This window comes from Aspergillus eucalypticola (genome assembly GCF_003184535.1).
Source record: "Aspergillus eucalypticola CBS 122712 chromosome Unknown BO83scaffold_9, whole genome shotgun sequence".
Lineage (NCBI taxonomy): Eukaryota > Fungi > Ascomycota > Eurotiomycetes > Eurotiales > Aspergillaceae > Aspergillus > Aspergillus eucalypticola.
Genome location: NW_020290283.1, coordinates 171,074 through 186,463, shown reverse-complemented (window position 1 = coordinate 186,463; position 15,390 = coordinate 171,074). Strand labels below are relative to the sequence as shown.

At 49.2% G+C, this 15,390-nt stretch overlaps 6 protein-coding genes across 6 annotated transcripts; 2 read left to right on the top strand and 4 right to left on the bottom strand.

Moving 5' to 3' along the window:
• Positions 1 to 277: 277 nt before the first annotated feature.
• Positions 278 to 1,322, bottom strand: axeA (putative acetyl xylan esterase; the record flags this gene model as incomplete). The annotated part of the gene is made up of 3 exons (XM_025535956.1): positions 278 to 730; positions 807 to 1,063; positions 1,118 to 1,322. 3 exons carry the CDS (start codon positions 1,320 to 1,322, stop codon positions 278 to 280), a joined length of 915 nt encoding a protein of 304 aa, XP_025389145.1.
• A 1,038-nt stretch (positions 1,323 to 2,360) lies between these two features.
• On the bottom strand, positions 2,361 to 3,438 carry BO83DRAFT_387632 (uncharacterized protein; the record flags this gene model as incomplete). The annotated part of the gene is made up of 5 exons (XM_025532724.1): positions 2,361 to 2,492; positions 2,712 to 2,900; positions 2,960 to 3,042; positions 3,094 to 3,163; positions 3,217 to 3,438. 5 exons carry the CDS (start codon positions 3,436 to 3,438, stop codon positions 2,361 to 2,363), a joined length of 696 nt encoding a protein of 231 aa, XP_025389144.1.
• A 132-nt stretch (positions 3,439 to 3,570) lies between these two features.
• On the bottom strand, positions 3,571 to 3,991 carry BO83DRAFT_244933 (uncharacterized protein). The gene has a single exon (XM_025526991.1). It carries the CDS (start codon positions 3,952 to 3,954, stop codon positions 3,703 to 3,705), a length of 252 nt encoding a protein of 83 aa, XP_025389143.1. The 5' UTR covers positions 3,955 to 3,991; the 3' UTR covers positions 3,571 to 3,702.
• A 684-nt stretch (positions 3,992 to 4,675) lies between these two features.
• Positions 4,676 to 6,575, top strand: BO83DRAFT_425906 (uncharacterized protein; the record flags this gene model as incomplete). The annotated part of the gene is made up of 7 exons (XM_025535238.1): positions 4,676 to 4,735; positions 5,090 to 5,409; positions 5,562 to 5,670; positions 5,725 to 6,010; positions 6,043 to 6,138; positions 6,193 to 6,410; positions 6,489 to 6,575. The coding sequence occupies 7 exons, from the start codon at positions 4,676 to 4,678 to the stop codon at positions 6,573 to 6,575; spliced, it is 1,176 nt and encodes a 391-aa protein (XP_025389142.1).
• A 789-nt stretch (positions 6,576 to 7,364) lies between these two features.
• BO83DRAFT_397796 (flavin-containing monooxygenase) lies at positions 7,365 to 9,011 on the bottom strand (the record flags this gene model as incomplete). Its single annotated transcript, XM_025533206.1, has 1 exon — positions 7,365 to 9,011. The coding sequence occupies one exon, from the start codon at positions 9,009 to 9,011 to the stop codon at positions 7,365 to 7,367; it is 1,647 nt and encodes a 548-aa protein (XP_025389141.1).
• A 1,369-nt stretch (positions 9,012 to 10,380) lies between these two features.
• Positions 10,381 to 13,188, top strand: BO83DRAFT_397795 (amine oxidase catalytic domain-containing protein; the record flags this gene model as incomplete). Its single annotated transcript, XM_025533205.1, has 8 exons — positions 10,381 to 10,580; positions 10,625 to 11,216; positions 11,242 to 11,371; positions 11,463 to 11,787; positions 11,841 to 12,059; positions 12,178 to 12,574; positions 12,609 to 12,739; positions 12,939 to 13,188. The coding sequence occupies 8 exons, from the start codon at positions 10,381 to 10,383 to the stop codon at positions 13,186 to 13,188; spliced, it is 2,244 nt and encodes a 747-aa protein (XP_025389140.1).
• Between the last annotated feature and the right edge of the window lie 2,202 nt (positions 13,189 to 15,390).

The window sequence follows — 15,390 nt, the reverse complement described above, 5'->3', positions numbered from 1 at the left end:
TACTCATTTGATAAAGGACATGCCCTTTAGGAGTCCGAAACCTCCGTCTTCCTCTTTATGTCGGTGGGACCATGTCTCGTTGCGCCTACAGGAGCTCTCGTGCTGCACCGGTTCTGTTATCAGACACAGGCAACGCACATTCTGCTCATATCGCACATTACACATCGAAACTTCAAGAAACGTTCGTTGACGCGATATCGCTAACATTATCATACTTCAGAAGCTTCATCATTCTTGGCTCCAAGATATCTCCAGACTAATTCATTCAATCCTCCAATCAAGCAAACCCAAACCACTCCATATCCTTATCCCCATGAATCGGCACCGTATGACCCACGCCCGTCGCGAAGATTCCCTGCAGACTATCGCCCCAAATCGTCGTCTCGTAATTCGTCTCTGGGGTGTTTGCCTCCGTCTTCTCCGGTGCGCTATAGTCATACCCGAACACACCAGCCCACTGCTTGCACGTCTCGTAGTAGTTCTGAGGATATAGAGTCGTATCTATACTACCGTGGTAGATCTGCATCCTTGGACGACTTCCTGAGTATCCCGAGTACATCGCCTCGGCAATACTGGCCCAGTGCTCGGGGGTGGTGATTACATCACCCTGGGCGCAGGTGGAATTCCATCCGTCTACTTGGTTGGTGTTCGAGTAGAAGCACCCGGCTGAGACGCCAGAGTAGACGGTGCCGGCGGCGAAGAGTTCGGGGTAGGTTGCTGCCATTACGTTCTATTCTAATTAGCACGTGCCGTCCTTTTTGTGCTTCCGGGGGTGTACTAGGAAAAAGGAAGGGTGGGATGAATACCGTCATCATAGCCCCCGAACTCGATCCCGTCACGAACACCTTGCTACTATCGGCCCCGTACTCGCTAATCGTCCATGTTACCATGTTGGCAATAGAGTTACTGTTTCCACCGCCATTGTGTGTCAGCGTTGCCTGTGAGCTTACGTCCCAACAGCCACCGGAGTATGGGCTGGACGGGTAGATCACGATGAAGCCGTATTGCTCGGAGAGGGTGGCGTAGGGGGAGGCACTGTAGTAGCCAGGGCCGGTGCCGGTGCCTATGCCATGCTTAGTATTGTGGTGTATATTGTAGAGAAGTGGGGGCAACGTACAGTAGTGGATTGCAACCACGATACCTGGATTCGAGGCCAGGTTGTTAGGCACGTAGATGTACATGCCTACATTTGTAGGGTTATCACCGAAATCGGTGACTTGTTGGAGACTGCCACTGCGCTTGACAGCATGGGCGGCGATGGGGTGGAGGAGGGAGGTAACGAGGGTGGTGATGACGAAGAGGAGGTGGGTTGATAGTAACATGGTGGTTGTTTTCTGCCGTGCTAGGCAGTGTGGATGGATGGTGCTAGGATTCTACGAAGATGGTTTGGACCGTAGTGAAGAAACAAAAGGATTCGAAGACGATTTATACCGCTGCAGGGAGCGGGTAAATTGAAACATCATGGAGTAATTGTGTGTTTCTATAGTCGTGGGAAGTATTGCTTCAGTGGGTATTTTGCGGGGCTTAGACATGGGAAAGACAGTGTAGGCTGATTTCATCACGGAGATTAAGCACAGGGCTAATGTGACACCCGTGACAGCTCCGACATGAGGAGTCTGGGATAGACAGCACGGAGTGGAAACTCCAGATCGAAATGGTTAGAGATCGTCGTTGCGGGCCGAACTCCGTAACAGATCCCGTTAGAGCCACTGCAGGGCTGGGCCATTGGTAAGTCTTCACACTGGCGGCTGTGCGGAATGTGAGAGTATGCAGCATCAAATAGCCGGATTCAGCCAGAATGGATATTTGGCTGCGAAATAATCTGGGGTAAAGCTTAAGCAATCGGCACATTTCTTTGCCATTTGAGTTTCTTGGGACTATACTCCCGGCGCTGATTACGGGTAGTTCCTGCATGATGGATAACGCGACGAGGCGGGTCATGACAGGCATAGGTCCGACCTGTGTTTGAACAATTGTTTTAATTTTTGGTATTGCACCAGCCAACACAATGATGTTATGAAAGACATATTTACTGATTCTGAGAACTAATTCCAAGCAAGTGTGGATTCAGTGTGTGTTCGAACTGTTTCTTGTTCGGGGCAAGAACTTTCAGGTGACTACATTAGTTTCAAATGAACATTGACACTTTAACGAGACTAAACGGACCAGAGTCTACTGGCAAATGCCGGAGTGAAGCACTTACCTTGAAATTTCAGTCCTATGTCAAGGCTTCGAGATTTGGAATATTCAATAACATACAGCAGTCCATCAACCTTCCTAGTCTCAGCTGGGCGCATTTGTAGTTAACGACGTTGATTCATTCAGTATATAGTCAGGCCTAGAATTCCACTATACTGAAGCTAGAGCGCAAAGTCTTCCCGGATTCCCTCCCAAATCCGTGGTAATGCAGCGTCTTTTCTCGTGCCGTCAGGAACGGTTGGGATCAATGACACTGTCTCCGTACAAGGCGAGATACTTGGCACTTCTGGCGCCTGCGGTTATCATTAGTTCAAGGCCTTAGATTTGCATGATGGAAGATGGCGAAACAAACAAGCAAACGCAGCATTATACATCTCATCTTTCATGAGCTCATATGGGCCCTAACATCGATCAAGAGTCAGCCCTAAGAAAGGGGAAGGCAAAGAAGAACACCAAGAGAAATGAAGTGAGACCTCGAAATCATCCAGAGCTCTGGCCAGCCAGTTTCGTACTTCTTGATTCGCGTTGCGGATGGCTTGCCAAAAGGCTAAGAACTTCGCAATACAGTGACCATAAAGTGCCCGCATTTCATCTACCTCTGAACTTGGTGGCCAGTAGCCAAGAAAGTTCTGCCAGTCTCCACTGAGGTCTGTAAACCATTTGTAGGTCTCCGTTTCCATCTCATCGATTTTTTCCGTCACCTGGCAGTAGATGTGTTAGTATCAATTCATGGAGGGAAGGGCAAACAGCCTAGTCTTACATCTTTACAACCCATTATCCGTCTCTTTCTTTCGCCATCCGGGTTGTTGATATCGGTAACATAGGGCATCGAGTCGTAGCATTCTACAGCCATGCAGTTAGTTAACAGCTCTGTTTCACAATACCAATACCTACCTTGGGCGGCCTGTCCTGCACTAATGCCGCGAGATTTGGAAGATCCAATTCTCCACAGCAGCCCATTAGACTTCCCATAGTTAGCCAGGTGCAAATCTGTCACGGAAATGGTATTAAACATACTGTTACGCATCTACCAAAATGCGCAGAAAGCCTTGGTCGCTCGCCTGGGTCTCTCACATTCCGCAACAAGTTGTTGAAAATCTCGATTAGCCTCCGTGCCGTTGACAGGGCTGCTTGAGATTCCACGGCTGCTTGGTAAACTAGAATCTCGATTTGATCATCTTTGGCAATTGGGTTAGAAGTTTCTTTGTTCGGCACCGTGGTTTTATCGGATGTGGGCATATTTGTCACCGAGATATCTGACCATCAAGATGCTTCCAATCTTTATAAGCAGAATAAAGAAGAGAGGGTACTTGTGCCGGTTTTATGTCAATGTGAGTTGATTATTCGAAGAAGACCTGGAACTGGAGCAAAGGTACAATGTAGCTAATTGACAGAAGTTTCGAGCACTTCGGCCCGAAGTTTCGGGCACTTCAGCCCAATATCGGGGTTTGGCCTCAGCAGCAATGCTTTCAAGTGGTTGGCTGAGACCTGCATACATCGACTTCAAGCATTAAGTAGCACACTCCCCTCGCTTACTGGTGAAGTTGCGATTATTCTGCATGCAGTTGTGGGCGAAGATGGGTGTTGTGACGTGGACTGCATCACACATCCTCTAAAAGAGCTACGCAGAATTTCATTTTTCGCTCCGATTAAAAAAAAAAAAAAAAAAAGAAAAGAAAAGAAAAGAAAAGAAAAAGGTGACTGGTGGGGTGTGAATGGAGAGACTTCCATTGAATATTTCATCTCTGCCTCCATATAAAGATTCTCTGTGATCTCAGTCCTCTTATTCGACGATGGCTGTTTAAACTGCTCAAAATGAAACCAGACTTACGTCGGGCGCTTGCAACCGCACCGGGAGGGCTCGATCCATTACAGTGTAGGCACTACATGCAACTATAGGAACCTTATTCATGCCACATTGGTAGAATTATCTGCACAGCCTATGTTATGGGCTATGATAGGTCCTGGAAATGTGGTAGCGTGATCCTGCTGGCGTACATGTTATGTATTCCTCATACCACCTCCTCATTGCCGTACCACTAGGGCCTGGAGCATCCGGACTCTCGGCTCCCTTCTTTGGAAGCGGTGAAATAGAGTAACTTGCTGAATGTTTTGCCCAATGCCGGTCAAAGGCCTCAATTATTTCTAGTCACACCGCAATTCGCTGTCGATTGGTTTCCAAAGGGAGGCATACCATAGCCTTCATCATCTGCAATCATAACAGCCAGTAGCAGAGTGGTTACACCCTACCTGCAACATTCTTCAGGTATCCACAACATCATCGTTGTGTACAACTGTTAGCTCAGCTAGCCACTTAATGTCCCCATCACCGTGGCTGGATGGCTGGCTGGCTGGCTCGTTGGATAGAAGAGAATACCATCTTTCACCCTTCCTTGGTCACCCAGACAGTCACAACGCATCTTGCCCTGCATGGTTAGCCAAAGGTACATTGATTCAACAGAGATCGCAACAAGATATGCCAATCCCAGGATCGCTCTCCATGTACGGAGTACCCATGCGCTGTCGCGACATCTCAGTACCTGTCCACCACTGCTTTGCATAATTACCTCACGGAGATGTATGCGTTTCATAGCACCTCTCAAGGCCATACTCATCCTCGACACCGTGAAATGGAGGCCTCTGAAGTAGCAACAAACGACCAGTGATGTTCCATGAACTGCTCAGCAGTCTATAATACTACCATACGAGCTCCCGATGGTCTTGCCAGGAATCCCCTCATCATCCCTTCAGACATCTTCAGATTTTTCTCTCAGACCAAACCCAGTCATATCCAGCAATCCTTCCCTCTTTTAGCGGTTATGAAAAAGTCACAATCTCTCATAATGGCCATCGGAACGCGATATCGTTCAGAAGCTGCTGAATGAAGTAGGGAGCAAACCCGACAGCAGAGAAGTATCTCGAAGCAGGCCAAAACTTGTCCGCGGACGAGATCCGGGTCCTGGTTGACAACCACGTGTCCCATTACATACTTGACGATGGGCAAGAAAAGGAGCTCACGTACCAAGTGGGACAGAACATCAGCACCACAGATGGCCAGAAAGCCATTGAGGATGCCGTCAAGCAGGCTTTGAAATCTGCCGGTCAGATTGACTACATCTTCAAATATACATTGGATCTGTTGCAGCAAGTGGAGAAGCAAAAAAAATATCACAGGCAGATTTTCCAACGATTTTATTGGGCTTCAATTTTGTAAGTTACTGTCCTTATCAATTGCCGCGCGTTCAGCAGGTTAACCTCATTCCTAGAGCTGGAGACAAGTTATGGACCAGAGCAAGACACTAACCACCGATATGGCGGTTTAGTACCAAGGTACGTCTGCACTTGAGGCTTACCCTCTTCAGAACTGAGCACTTATTTACGGCACTCGATGCGCTCATAAAGTTCGAATACTGCAATTCGGATTATCATTCCGCTCAGGACACGAAAGACGTGATTACGAAGCTGATGAAAGTAAGAATCTTTTCGATTTAGCTCGCTTTTGAAGGTGCTAAGAAGTTTGTTTAGGCAGTTGAACAGATAGAAAAGGATCAACAGGATATGCGGGATAAGTTCGACGAATTTCAGAAGAGTTTCAGTACATTTAGCGGCTCTTTCCACGATTGGGCTAAGGATGCGATCGAGGAGAAACAGAAGCAAATCCAGACACTTCGTGACGCGATAACGGACCTGCAGAAACAGATTGACGATATGACGCAGGCTCTCTATATAATTGGGGGCGACGCTGTTCTTATTGTTTTTGGTACCGCAGTTTGTGCCGGGGATCGCTGGGCCATGGGCGCCTTGGGTCGTGGTATGTTTCTGTTACCCTGATCAGCTCATTAGGCAACGATGTCCATCTGACATGTCCACAGATCGCCGGGCTTATCTTTGTCGGTGCTGAGTTTGCCACTGTCTTCGGGCTAGTCTGTGCAGTTGTTGGTGAGTTTATTCGGTCTTTTGACGGGTAGATTGTTCTGCTAACATCACATGAAGCCAAGAAGAAAGAGATTGACGACAAGCAGAATGAGGTGAATGACTTGAACAGCCAGATCAATAGGATCAGTGAGACTGATGAGAACATAAAAAGCACCTGGAATCTGCAGGGTCAATTCCTGGCGTTGCATCTTGCAAATCTCACACGTGTCTGGGACATGGGCAAAAGCGAGGCAGAGGAGGTCTACAAATGGCTTGGTAAACCTGCGAAGCCCGACGTAAGTGAATTGCGGGTCTTGATAGGCAAACTCACTTGGTAGTTATGTAGCGCAGAAAGGCTAACTGGGACACTACAGGAAAAACCAGACATGTTGAAGCAATATACGAAAAGGGCAACAATGCATGTAAGTCTTGCGCATATTCAAAACCGGCAGTCGAGCTAATGGTTCCTTGATTGCCTGATAAATCGTGCATCTACCTCTGCCAACTGTATTCTGGGCAGTTGGGGCAATATGTCACCTTGCCCAAGTAAGGTGTGGCAGCCAGGCTGACTGGGGAAGTTGTGCTACTACTACCAACTGTCAAGTGCACTGTCGATATTGCTTTGCATGCCATCAAGGAATGACATTCAACATGTCCTCTGATTCAATTTTGCTTCCGTCCTAAGGACAAGCTCTATTTCGGGTCTATATTGTTACGATTTGAATCTAAATCCATTCCCTTGCGATGCTCCTCATCTTTCTATGAGACTCGTAATTACTCTATATTTTCCGCCTTGATACAACTGGGAAGCTACCATCGGGAGAACGGCAATGTCAACAAATTTACTCCGTAATAGTCTAGAACTTGATGTAGTGACAACGTCATCTCGGGTCCATGGTAGCTGTCTTCACCGACGCTTTCACCGGTCATTTGCAATTTGCTCTAGCCAATAGAAGCCCTTCATTCTCCTAGATGTTGGAAGAATTGCGAAAATCCACTCTGCTCTTTTGGCCAATAGCGACGCGCCAGTTTAATGTCTGGGACGCGACAAGGCTGACAGGGAGGTCCTTCCTACTCGAGCAAAGGTGATGCCTGGGGTCATTATTAGGACCCAGTGATATCCACTGCCTGGACCTCTAATGACATAGGAAGATACAACCCTGCGCGAATTTGAAGCTTTCTTCAAACAATACAAACTAACAGTTCGGTACATCAACACCCAATGAATGAGGATATCTCGCAGGTTGGATCTAGAGCTGTGCGCGTGCTTCTGCAGCAGGGCCTAATGGGCTCTTGAATCCAGCAAACCCATTGACTTTTGTATCTTCCAGCTTGGTTCGGAACGCTCCCAGTCCCCCAAAGTAGAAAAGACTCGACGTTGCGTCTCCTGGTACGTTCTTCCTAAACATCCACGATGATCCTTTGTTGAAAAGAAGCATCTTCGCTATCTGCTCACATACTTCAGTCCATTCGCGCTCGGCGTGTTCCGTGGCTTCGATCTCACATTGCTGCCCTGTGTGTCTGGTGATATCCTGGGCCTGTCGGATCGCGTCTCTCAAAAAGCTAACCTGTATCTCCAGTAAAGGAGGCACGTTGCCGAAAGCCACCCTCGGACCAAGCACTGTCAGCAGGTTTGGAAACCCGGCAACTGAGCAGCCTAGGTAACAGTCCGGACCAGTACGCTTCCAGCGGTCATACAGAGTTTCGCCCTTGTCACGCCCTTGAATGTCTATTTGAGCAAAGGTTCCGTCCATAGCGTCAAAGCCAGTTGCGACTATTATCATGTCTAGCTCGTGGAGTTTGCCGTCTGAAGTACAGATACCTTCTGCCGTTGCCTTGGTGATGGGATATTTCTTTATATCAATCGCATACACGTTCTCCCGGTTGAACTGCTCATAGAATCCAGCGTCTGACAACGGTCGTCGATTCCAGGCCTCCTTTGGAGTCAAAACAGCCCGCTTCTCGGGATCCTTCACAATCTGTGCAATCTTCCTGCGAAGGAATCGGCAAACCTCTTCATTAGCCGCTGCGTCTATAGCAATATCTGAAAATGCTGCAAACATCATCTGGATACCGTTTCCCTCCCTCCAGAGATGCTCCAATATCTTCTCGCGCTCTTCTGAGGGTATGGACAAGAATGGTCTGTTGTGCTCCAGAAAGCCCATTCCCAGCCGGGAAGTCAATACGTTTGACCAGACCTGCGGGAACCTCTCATTCATGGATTTCTGTTCTTCGGGGGTCATCTGCTTGTCGTTTGCTGGGATAGTATACTGTGGAGTACGGATGAAAACATGGAGCGATGTCACCTTGCTAGCAACAGCAGTGACCACTTGTACCCCGCTTGAACCAACGCCTATGACACCGACACGTTTGTTCTCCACTTGGATGCTTGGATCCCACGCAGCTGTATGGACTACCTGGCCCTTGAAGCTTTTTAGACCAGGGATATTGGGAACCTTGGGCTTGACGAGGATCCCAACAGCCGTGACAAGGTATTTCACGCGAAATATATCGCCAGTCTGACACTGGACCCTCCACTCCTTAGCAACATCATCCCATCCGGCTGCGGTCATCTCCGTATTGAAATGGATGCGCTTTCGTAGATCATGTTTCTCGACAACTCGCTTGAGATAGTCTAGGATTTCCGGCTGGGTAGAATATCTTCTCACAACCGGATGGGTCTGGAGCAGTTCTTCGTCGAAGGCATAGCGATAAACATGACTCCAGCTGTCGCTCAGAGCTCCGGGGTATCGATTCACATACCATGTGCCACCGACGTCACTTTCCTTTTCAATCGCCAGGATATCCAAGCCTTCCTTGACGAGGGTATACAGGGTATAGATACCAGAGAAACCCGTCCCTACAACGAGGGCGTCGAGGCAATATTCATGGGACATCTTGCTGGTGCCAGGGGCACGGTTTTGGGATGAGATTTCACCTGTCTTCTTGTGAGCTCGCCGGGATTGACCAATTTATATCCCTGTGCTCTGCTTACATTTCTTGTCCGACGTCTGCAATGCTTCTGTCCTTGGCTAAGGATCCTTACATATGTGGCTGCACCATAACCAGTCACCGCATTTGCAGTGGCGGGCCTCATAAGACACATCCTGGTTGCTGGCCTTGAGACGAAACACGAGGATGACGTTCCCAAGGCCACCTTCATGAGTCAAAGCTTGGACTCTCCATAGCATGCAGTAAGTATAAGTATAGAATTGTAATGGCCTGCAAATCCTCAAATAAGGGGAGCGGGCGGTCACGCGATCTGAGGCTGAATGGCCGCGATCTTTCCACTCTCCATCTTCCACCATCTCTCCCATCCTCATAGCTGCTTCGTGATTCTCATTGCGGGTTTGAAGCCATTTCCAGGACATAAAAGTCTATGTTCTGACTATTCTTCTGACACGGAGGAATCCAGAACCTAACTTTAGGCCTCCAACTAATCCTACCCCGCTCCTCGAGCTCACATCATCAGCCGATCGCTTCTCAGGCTTCAACAAAAGATCTCGGAATGCCCGAAACATTTTTGACAGGGAATATATTTTCCACTTTCCAGTCTGAGAGATAACACGAAGAATCCAGCAACTTGTGACCAAGATGATCAACGACGCCGTTGCGTGTTCGACAGCTGTAGGTTTATCCCCAAACTCTCTGTATTCTTCACCTTTTCATTATCTTCCGATTGGAGCTGTCAAAGTGTAACTATGCTGCCTGTAGTGCATTAGTGCTTATTTGTCCCGTGCAGAAGCTACAGCCTGACCATGATGATAAAAAGACATCCTTGAAGCTCTTCATCACCCGTGCCGCGATAAACCTATTCGCTCATAAGTGCCCGAACTTAAGCACAGCCGTGACCGAGGGTCCAAATTCTCTTCAACTTCCCCATAACCTAGGCTATCGAGCCAATACTCGTTTGATGCAGGATATCTTGTTTGTTCCAGCAAGTCCACCTGCAGAATGAATCCCGATCAGGAAACGCAACATCCACTTCGGGATTATAACAAGCGTGATCGTATACGGGGACATTCTTGGTGTGACTATGGCATCAGCTGAGCTACACAGAGGCTTGCGGGTATATACAGACGAACTCTACTCTGCGTATCTGATGTAAGCATTATATATGAATCTCAATCGCCCAACATGCGACGGATTTTTTTCACTAAAGATGCTCTGTCTCTTGCTTATAGTTCTCACAAGCGATGTACTAGCTCGGTCTCGGCCTAGCACAAACCAGGATGGGTACGCCACGGTCAAGTGAGAAAGGGCTGGATGCACAACCTGCAAGCTCGCTCCGCAACACTTTTATTTTCAGGCACGTCGAGTAACTTTACAATAATCAAGTCTCCCAATAAAAACATTTCGGGAGGCCTGACAGAAGTTGAGACGGCATCTGTTGTGCAATGGCTGTTCCAACAGCCTGAGCTAAACCTAACCGCCGCCGACGATGCCGGGGAGTGGGACAATACAATGTAAGCTTAGCTACTCCGTTCATGGCAGCACGCTGACCATACAGTTTCCTTGTCGAACTGACGCGTCCGAACAAGTCCGATGTGCTGCAGTATCTGGACCACGATCACCCCCCTCCCAGGCGTTATGCGCAGGTCGTGCTCGACGTGCGTGCTACTCTCGACCCATACTACGCCGAACTACTGGTTGGACCTCTACCAATTACAAACAAATCTACCACCACATGGGTGCCACTGGAATATCCCTACACGCGCAAGACACAAGGCCGCATACGTAATCTTGTCGCTGACCACGACACTATTTACTCTGAATGGCTATACAAGATCAGCGCTTCGATAGTCGACATCACTCTGGACCTCTTCAACGGCACAGTCTTAGGCCTAAACAATGATACCATAAGAATCCCAGGGATTGACCCCCTATGGCAGGATGATGGTCGGATCATCCGTTGGGGTACATTTTGGAATCTCCCTGTTGACGACTTCGACGCCAGCAGCATTCTGCCCCTGGGATTAATCTTCAAGTCCGACATCACAGGCCGTGATCCATCCAAGTGGAAGCTGGAGGGCTGGCTCTACAATAACATATTCTACGAAACCACCAACGCTTTTCGCAAGGCATACTACTCCCCAGGCTTCGTCAAGCTGCCCTCCAACACTGAAGGCGACTTGGGCGCGAACAGACCAAGAGGGGCCGATCCTCTCAGAAGATCAAAAGCAGCCTCCAGTCATGGTTGCCCCATCAGGAGCACGGTACGCTCTCGACACAGAACAAAAATACGTAACCTGGATGGGTTTTCCTCTTCTATATCGGCTCCTCCCGCGAGACTGGTGTTTTCATCTTCGACCTCCGCTACAAAGGCCAGCGCATTCTATACTAGCTAGGCCTACAAGAAGCTCTGTCACACTACGCAGAAACCGACCCCGTCCAATCCAGTACCGCATACCTAGACTCCTATTACGGGTTCGGCCCGTACACATTCGAGCTCGTCAAAGGCTACGACTGTCCAATCTATGCCACATACCTCAACACCTCCTTCTACGAGTCCGAAGCAACACATACCCATATCGACAGTCTCTGTCTCTTTGAGTACGACGCCGACTACCCCATCCAGCGACACACCAACCCAAGCTACGTCTCCACCACCAAGAACATCTACCTCATTCTCCGACCCGTCTCCACCATCGGCAACTACGACTACACCATCAGGTATTACCCTTCCCACACACTCACTCACTCACTCACTAAAAGTCAAATCACAGCTACACCTTCCACCTCGATGGCACCATCGGCATCAAAGTCCGCGCCTCAGGCTACATCCAAGCCGCCCACTCCGCCCACTCCGCCCACAACACCAACTACGGTTACCCAATCCACTCGGCCCTCTCGGGCTCCATGCACGACCACATCCTCAACTTCAAAGCCGACTTCGACATCCTCAGCACCGCAAACTCCATCGAACTCACCTCCCTCCCTCCCTCGTCCCAATCACAACCTCCTACCCATGGTCCAACCCCAACCAACCGCGAAACACAATGCACCTCTCCCGCCGCATCCTCTCCTCCGAAACAGAAAGCCGTCTCAACTTTCCCCAATCAGCAACAACAAAAACGATGCTCAGCACATAAACCAAGACGCCCGTAACGCTTACGGTGAATACCGCGGCTACCGTATCCTCCCTTCCTCTTCCTCCTCCTCCGGAGGGGGAGGTACAAACCACCTAACAATCATAAACTCGAGCACCCTCATCCACGCAGCCCACTGGTCCGAACACGACATCCAAATCACCCAACACCACGACCACGAATCGCGGTCCGCATATCCATACAATAACCAAGACGTATATAACCCCATGATTAACTTCGACGAGTACTTCGATGGCGAGGACCTCAGTCAGACGGATCTGGTGGTGTGGGTTAATCTGGCGATGCATCATGTTCCTACTACCGGGGATTTACCTGAATACGGTGATGACAACTGCGGTGGCGGGGGTGAGGTTTGTGCCGGTTAATTATTTTACGGGGGAGCAGAGTCGAAGGACGGTGAATATGGTTAGGGTTGGGTTTGGAGATGAGGATGTGGTGGAGGAGGTGGAGACGTTTGGGCAGGCGAGGGAGAGGATGGAGGTTGTGGTGAGGCCGGTGGAGGAGGTGCTTTGGGGGTTGATAATGATTATCTTTCAGTATTGGGTTTGTGCTACATATAGTATCTATCACTAGTAGTCATCATATATATCTCCCCCCATCCACAGTAATCACCTGTCCCGTCATATAACTCGACTCCTTGCCCAACAAGAACCCAACCGCATCAGCTATCTCCTCAGGTTTAGCACACCTCCTACCCAATGGCACCTGACTCAGGTATTGCTCCTGCTTATCCTTAAACGAGATACCATCTATCAAAGGCGTATCCGTAGCTCCCGGCGCCACGCCATTAACTCTCACCCCCTGGCCCGCAAAGTTCGCCGCCCATGCTTTCGTCATGCCCAACACGGCATGCTTGCTCACCGTGTATGACACATACCCCGGGTTAGCGTGGAAAGATGCCGTTGAACATAGATTCACAATCACGCCTCGGCCTTCTCTAGCTGTCGCTGGGTTGAACTGCTGATCGGCTTCGCTTGGGAGGATGTGCGAGAGGAATGCGTTTCCCACGTTCCATACGCCGCGGACATTTACATCCATGACGCGGTTGAAAATATCATCGGATTCGAACCCGAAGGCGACGGGTTGGTAGGCGATTCCGGCGTTGTTGATTAGGCCGTGGAGGGTTGGGGTGGTGGTGGTGATTTGGTCGAAGGCTTTTTGGACGGCGTTTACGGAGGAGACGTCTGTGTTGGGGTAGAAGTGGAGGTTTTTCTCCTTCTGGGAGAGGTGGGAGGGGAGTTCTGGTGGGGTGGATGAGATGTCGAGGATGTGGATGATGGCGGATCGTGCGAGGAGGTAGTGCAGGACGGCGAGGCCGATGCCTGAGCAGCCGCCGGTTAGGACGTAGGCTTTGCCTGAATGGTAGTCTGTTGTGAGGGTCATGGTCTTAGAGCTCGGGTGTTTTGAGGTTTGGTAGGATGATGAGTCGACAGTGAGTATGGCTATAAGGGGGGGGGGGGGGCTGGATGGTGCTTTTAAATGGAAGAAACCTGTATAGATGGGAGCTATTGCGGTGTAGACTTAGCACAACATGGATAGGGGTGGACAATCATGTAGATTGCTGTCCAGGTTGAGGTTCATGCATTGGGATGACTTCTGCATTAAGCAAACAGCATGAATATGGGTATGCCCACCAATTAGCAGCCTTGTCCAAACAGGGATGTTTCTCGAACTGATGGAGACTGCACCCAACACAGTCTTCGATAGGCCAGTCGACTTCTTGATTTCAAGTTTGTGCGACTGTAAGCTGCGTGATAATCTTGTTTTAGGGACACTAGTATGAACTATGGGCCCAGTGCGTCTCATGCTGCTGATATCGTTCATAACCGATGCACATTGCTATCCAGTCGATCACACATCCTTGTCTAGCATGCTGCAGCGACTGACATTATATTTATTTGGTAGTGATCGCCAGCTTGCTTAGTTTGATGTATCATTAGCGCCCTATCTCAATTATCACTTGAGCTCGTCGGCGTTGGTCATGTATGTGGTCGCTTTTGGTGGTTTTTGGCTTCCCCTAACTGCAAAGGTCCGTTGGTCTGCAGCTGAACATTTTATGCAGTAACTGTCGCACCAGGAGAAAAGCCAATGGTCTCCGCCGTCACTAAAGAACTTGCACAACCTCAACCGCTTCACCTGGAGGCCTGTCACTTTGGCACACTTCACTGTAGTTCAGTAGACCCTCCATGCTCCATCCATCCTAGGTCTGGCTTCCAAGAGTACACTGCCAATTTCAAGGCCAGACTGGGTGATCACTGGGGGATGTGTGCAACCCCCACGCTATACAGAGCTCAGTGAAAGGCTTTGGACCAGCATCACTGGTCAAGCCACAGCCTCCCTAAGCGCTCAGCACCTGCCTGAGGATCCGTTTGCCATGGTCTAGGCAATTCTTCTCCCCAACCTTCCATCGTATGAAACACTTCGTCCGAGCCTGGATCTTGACACCAATGATATGAAATCGGCGATCTATCAGATTTTCATAAGTTTGAGGCTCGAAGTTCGAGGATTCCTGCTTAGAAATCGCATTTCAGACACGCGAAGGGGGTTCGAATGCGTATGACCTGTTGCTATGCTGCTTAGATTATTCTTGATTCCCAGGATTAGCATCACTCTGTAATTCTCATTGTTGGTGACTGGTAAGGATGCACCCCTATTGTGCAATTATCCGCTGTGCTTACACCGCTCATCCGATAGTATGTGGGGTCCAGTGAGGTTATGCACGAGATCTATTCCATCAGCAAATGTCCGGGGCAGACAGCAATGACAAAGGATCTTGTTCTTTTCAGTCCAGCAAGACCGCCAAGAACAAGGTCGAAGCCCTGTAGTATTTCTCGAGCTTCAGCCCGACCAGAGCATTGCTAGTGATCAGAGGAGCTAAGAATGTTCGGTTAGTCAACCACCAACTGAATCTATCAGCGAAGCCGACTAAACGAATCCAGTCAGTCTCCATTTAAGCGAGGCCATGCACGCTTGCGAGCCAAACAAATCTCACTGCACATGAGATGAAAATCCTTAGTGCCAACTAATCCAACACACCCACTGACTAGTTTAGTAAACACCCCATTGTCCGTGACCATGATCCCCCTTGCAGTATTCTGCGTGTCAATCCCAGTGATGATCTAACAGCGCTGCACTAAAGAAGAGTAAGGAACGGCAATAGGGAACC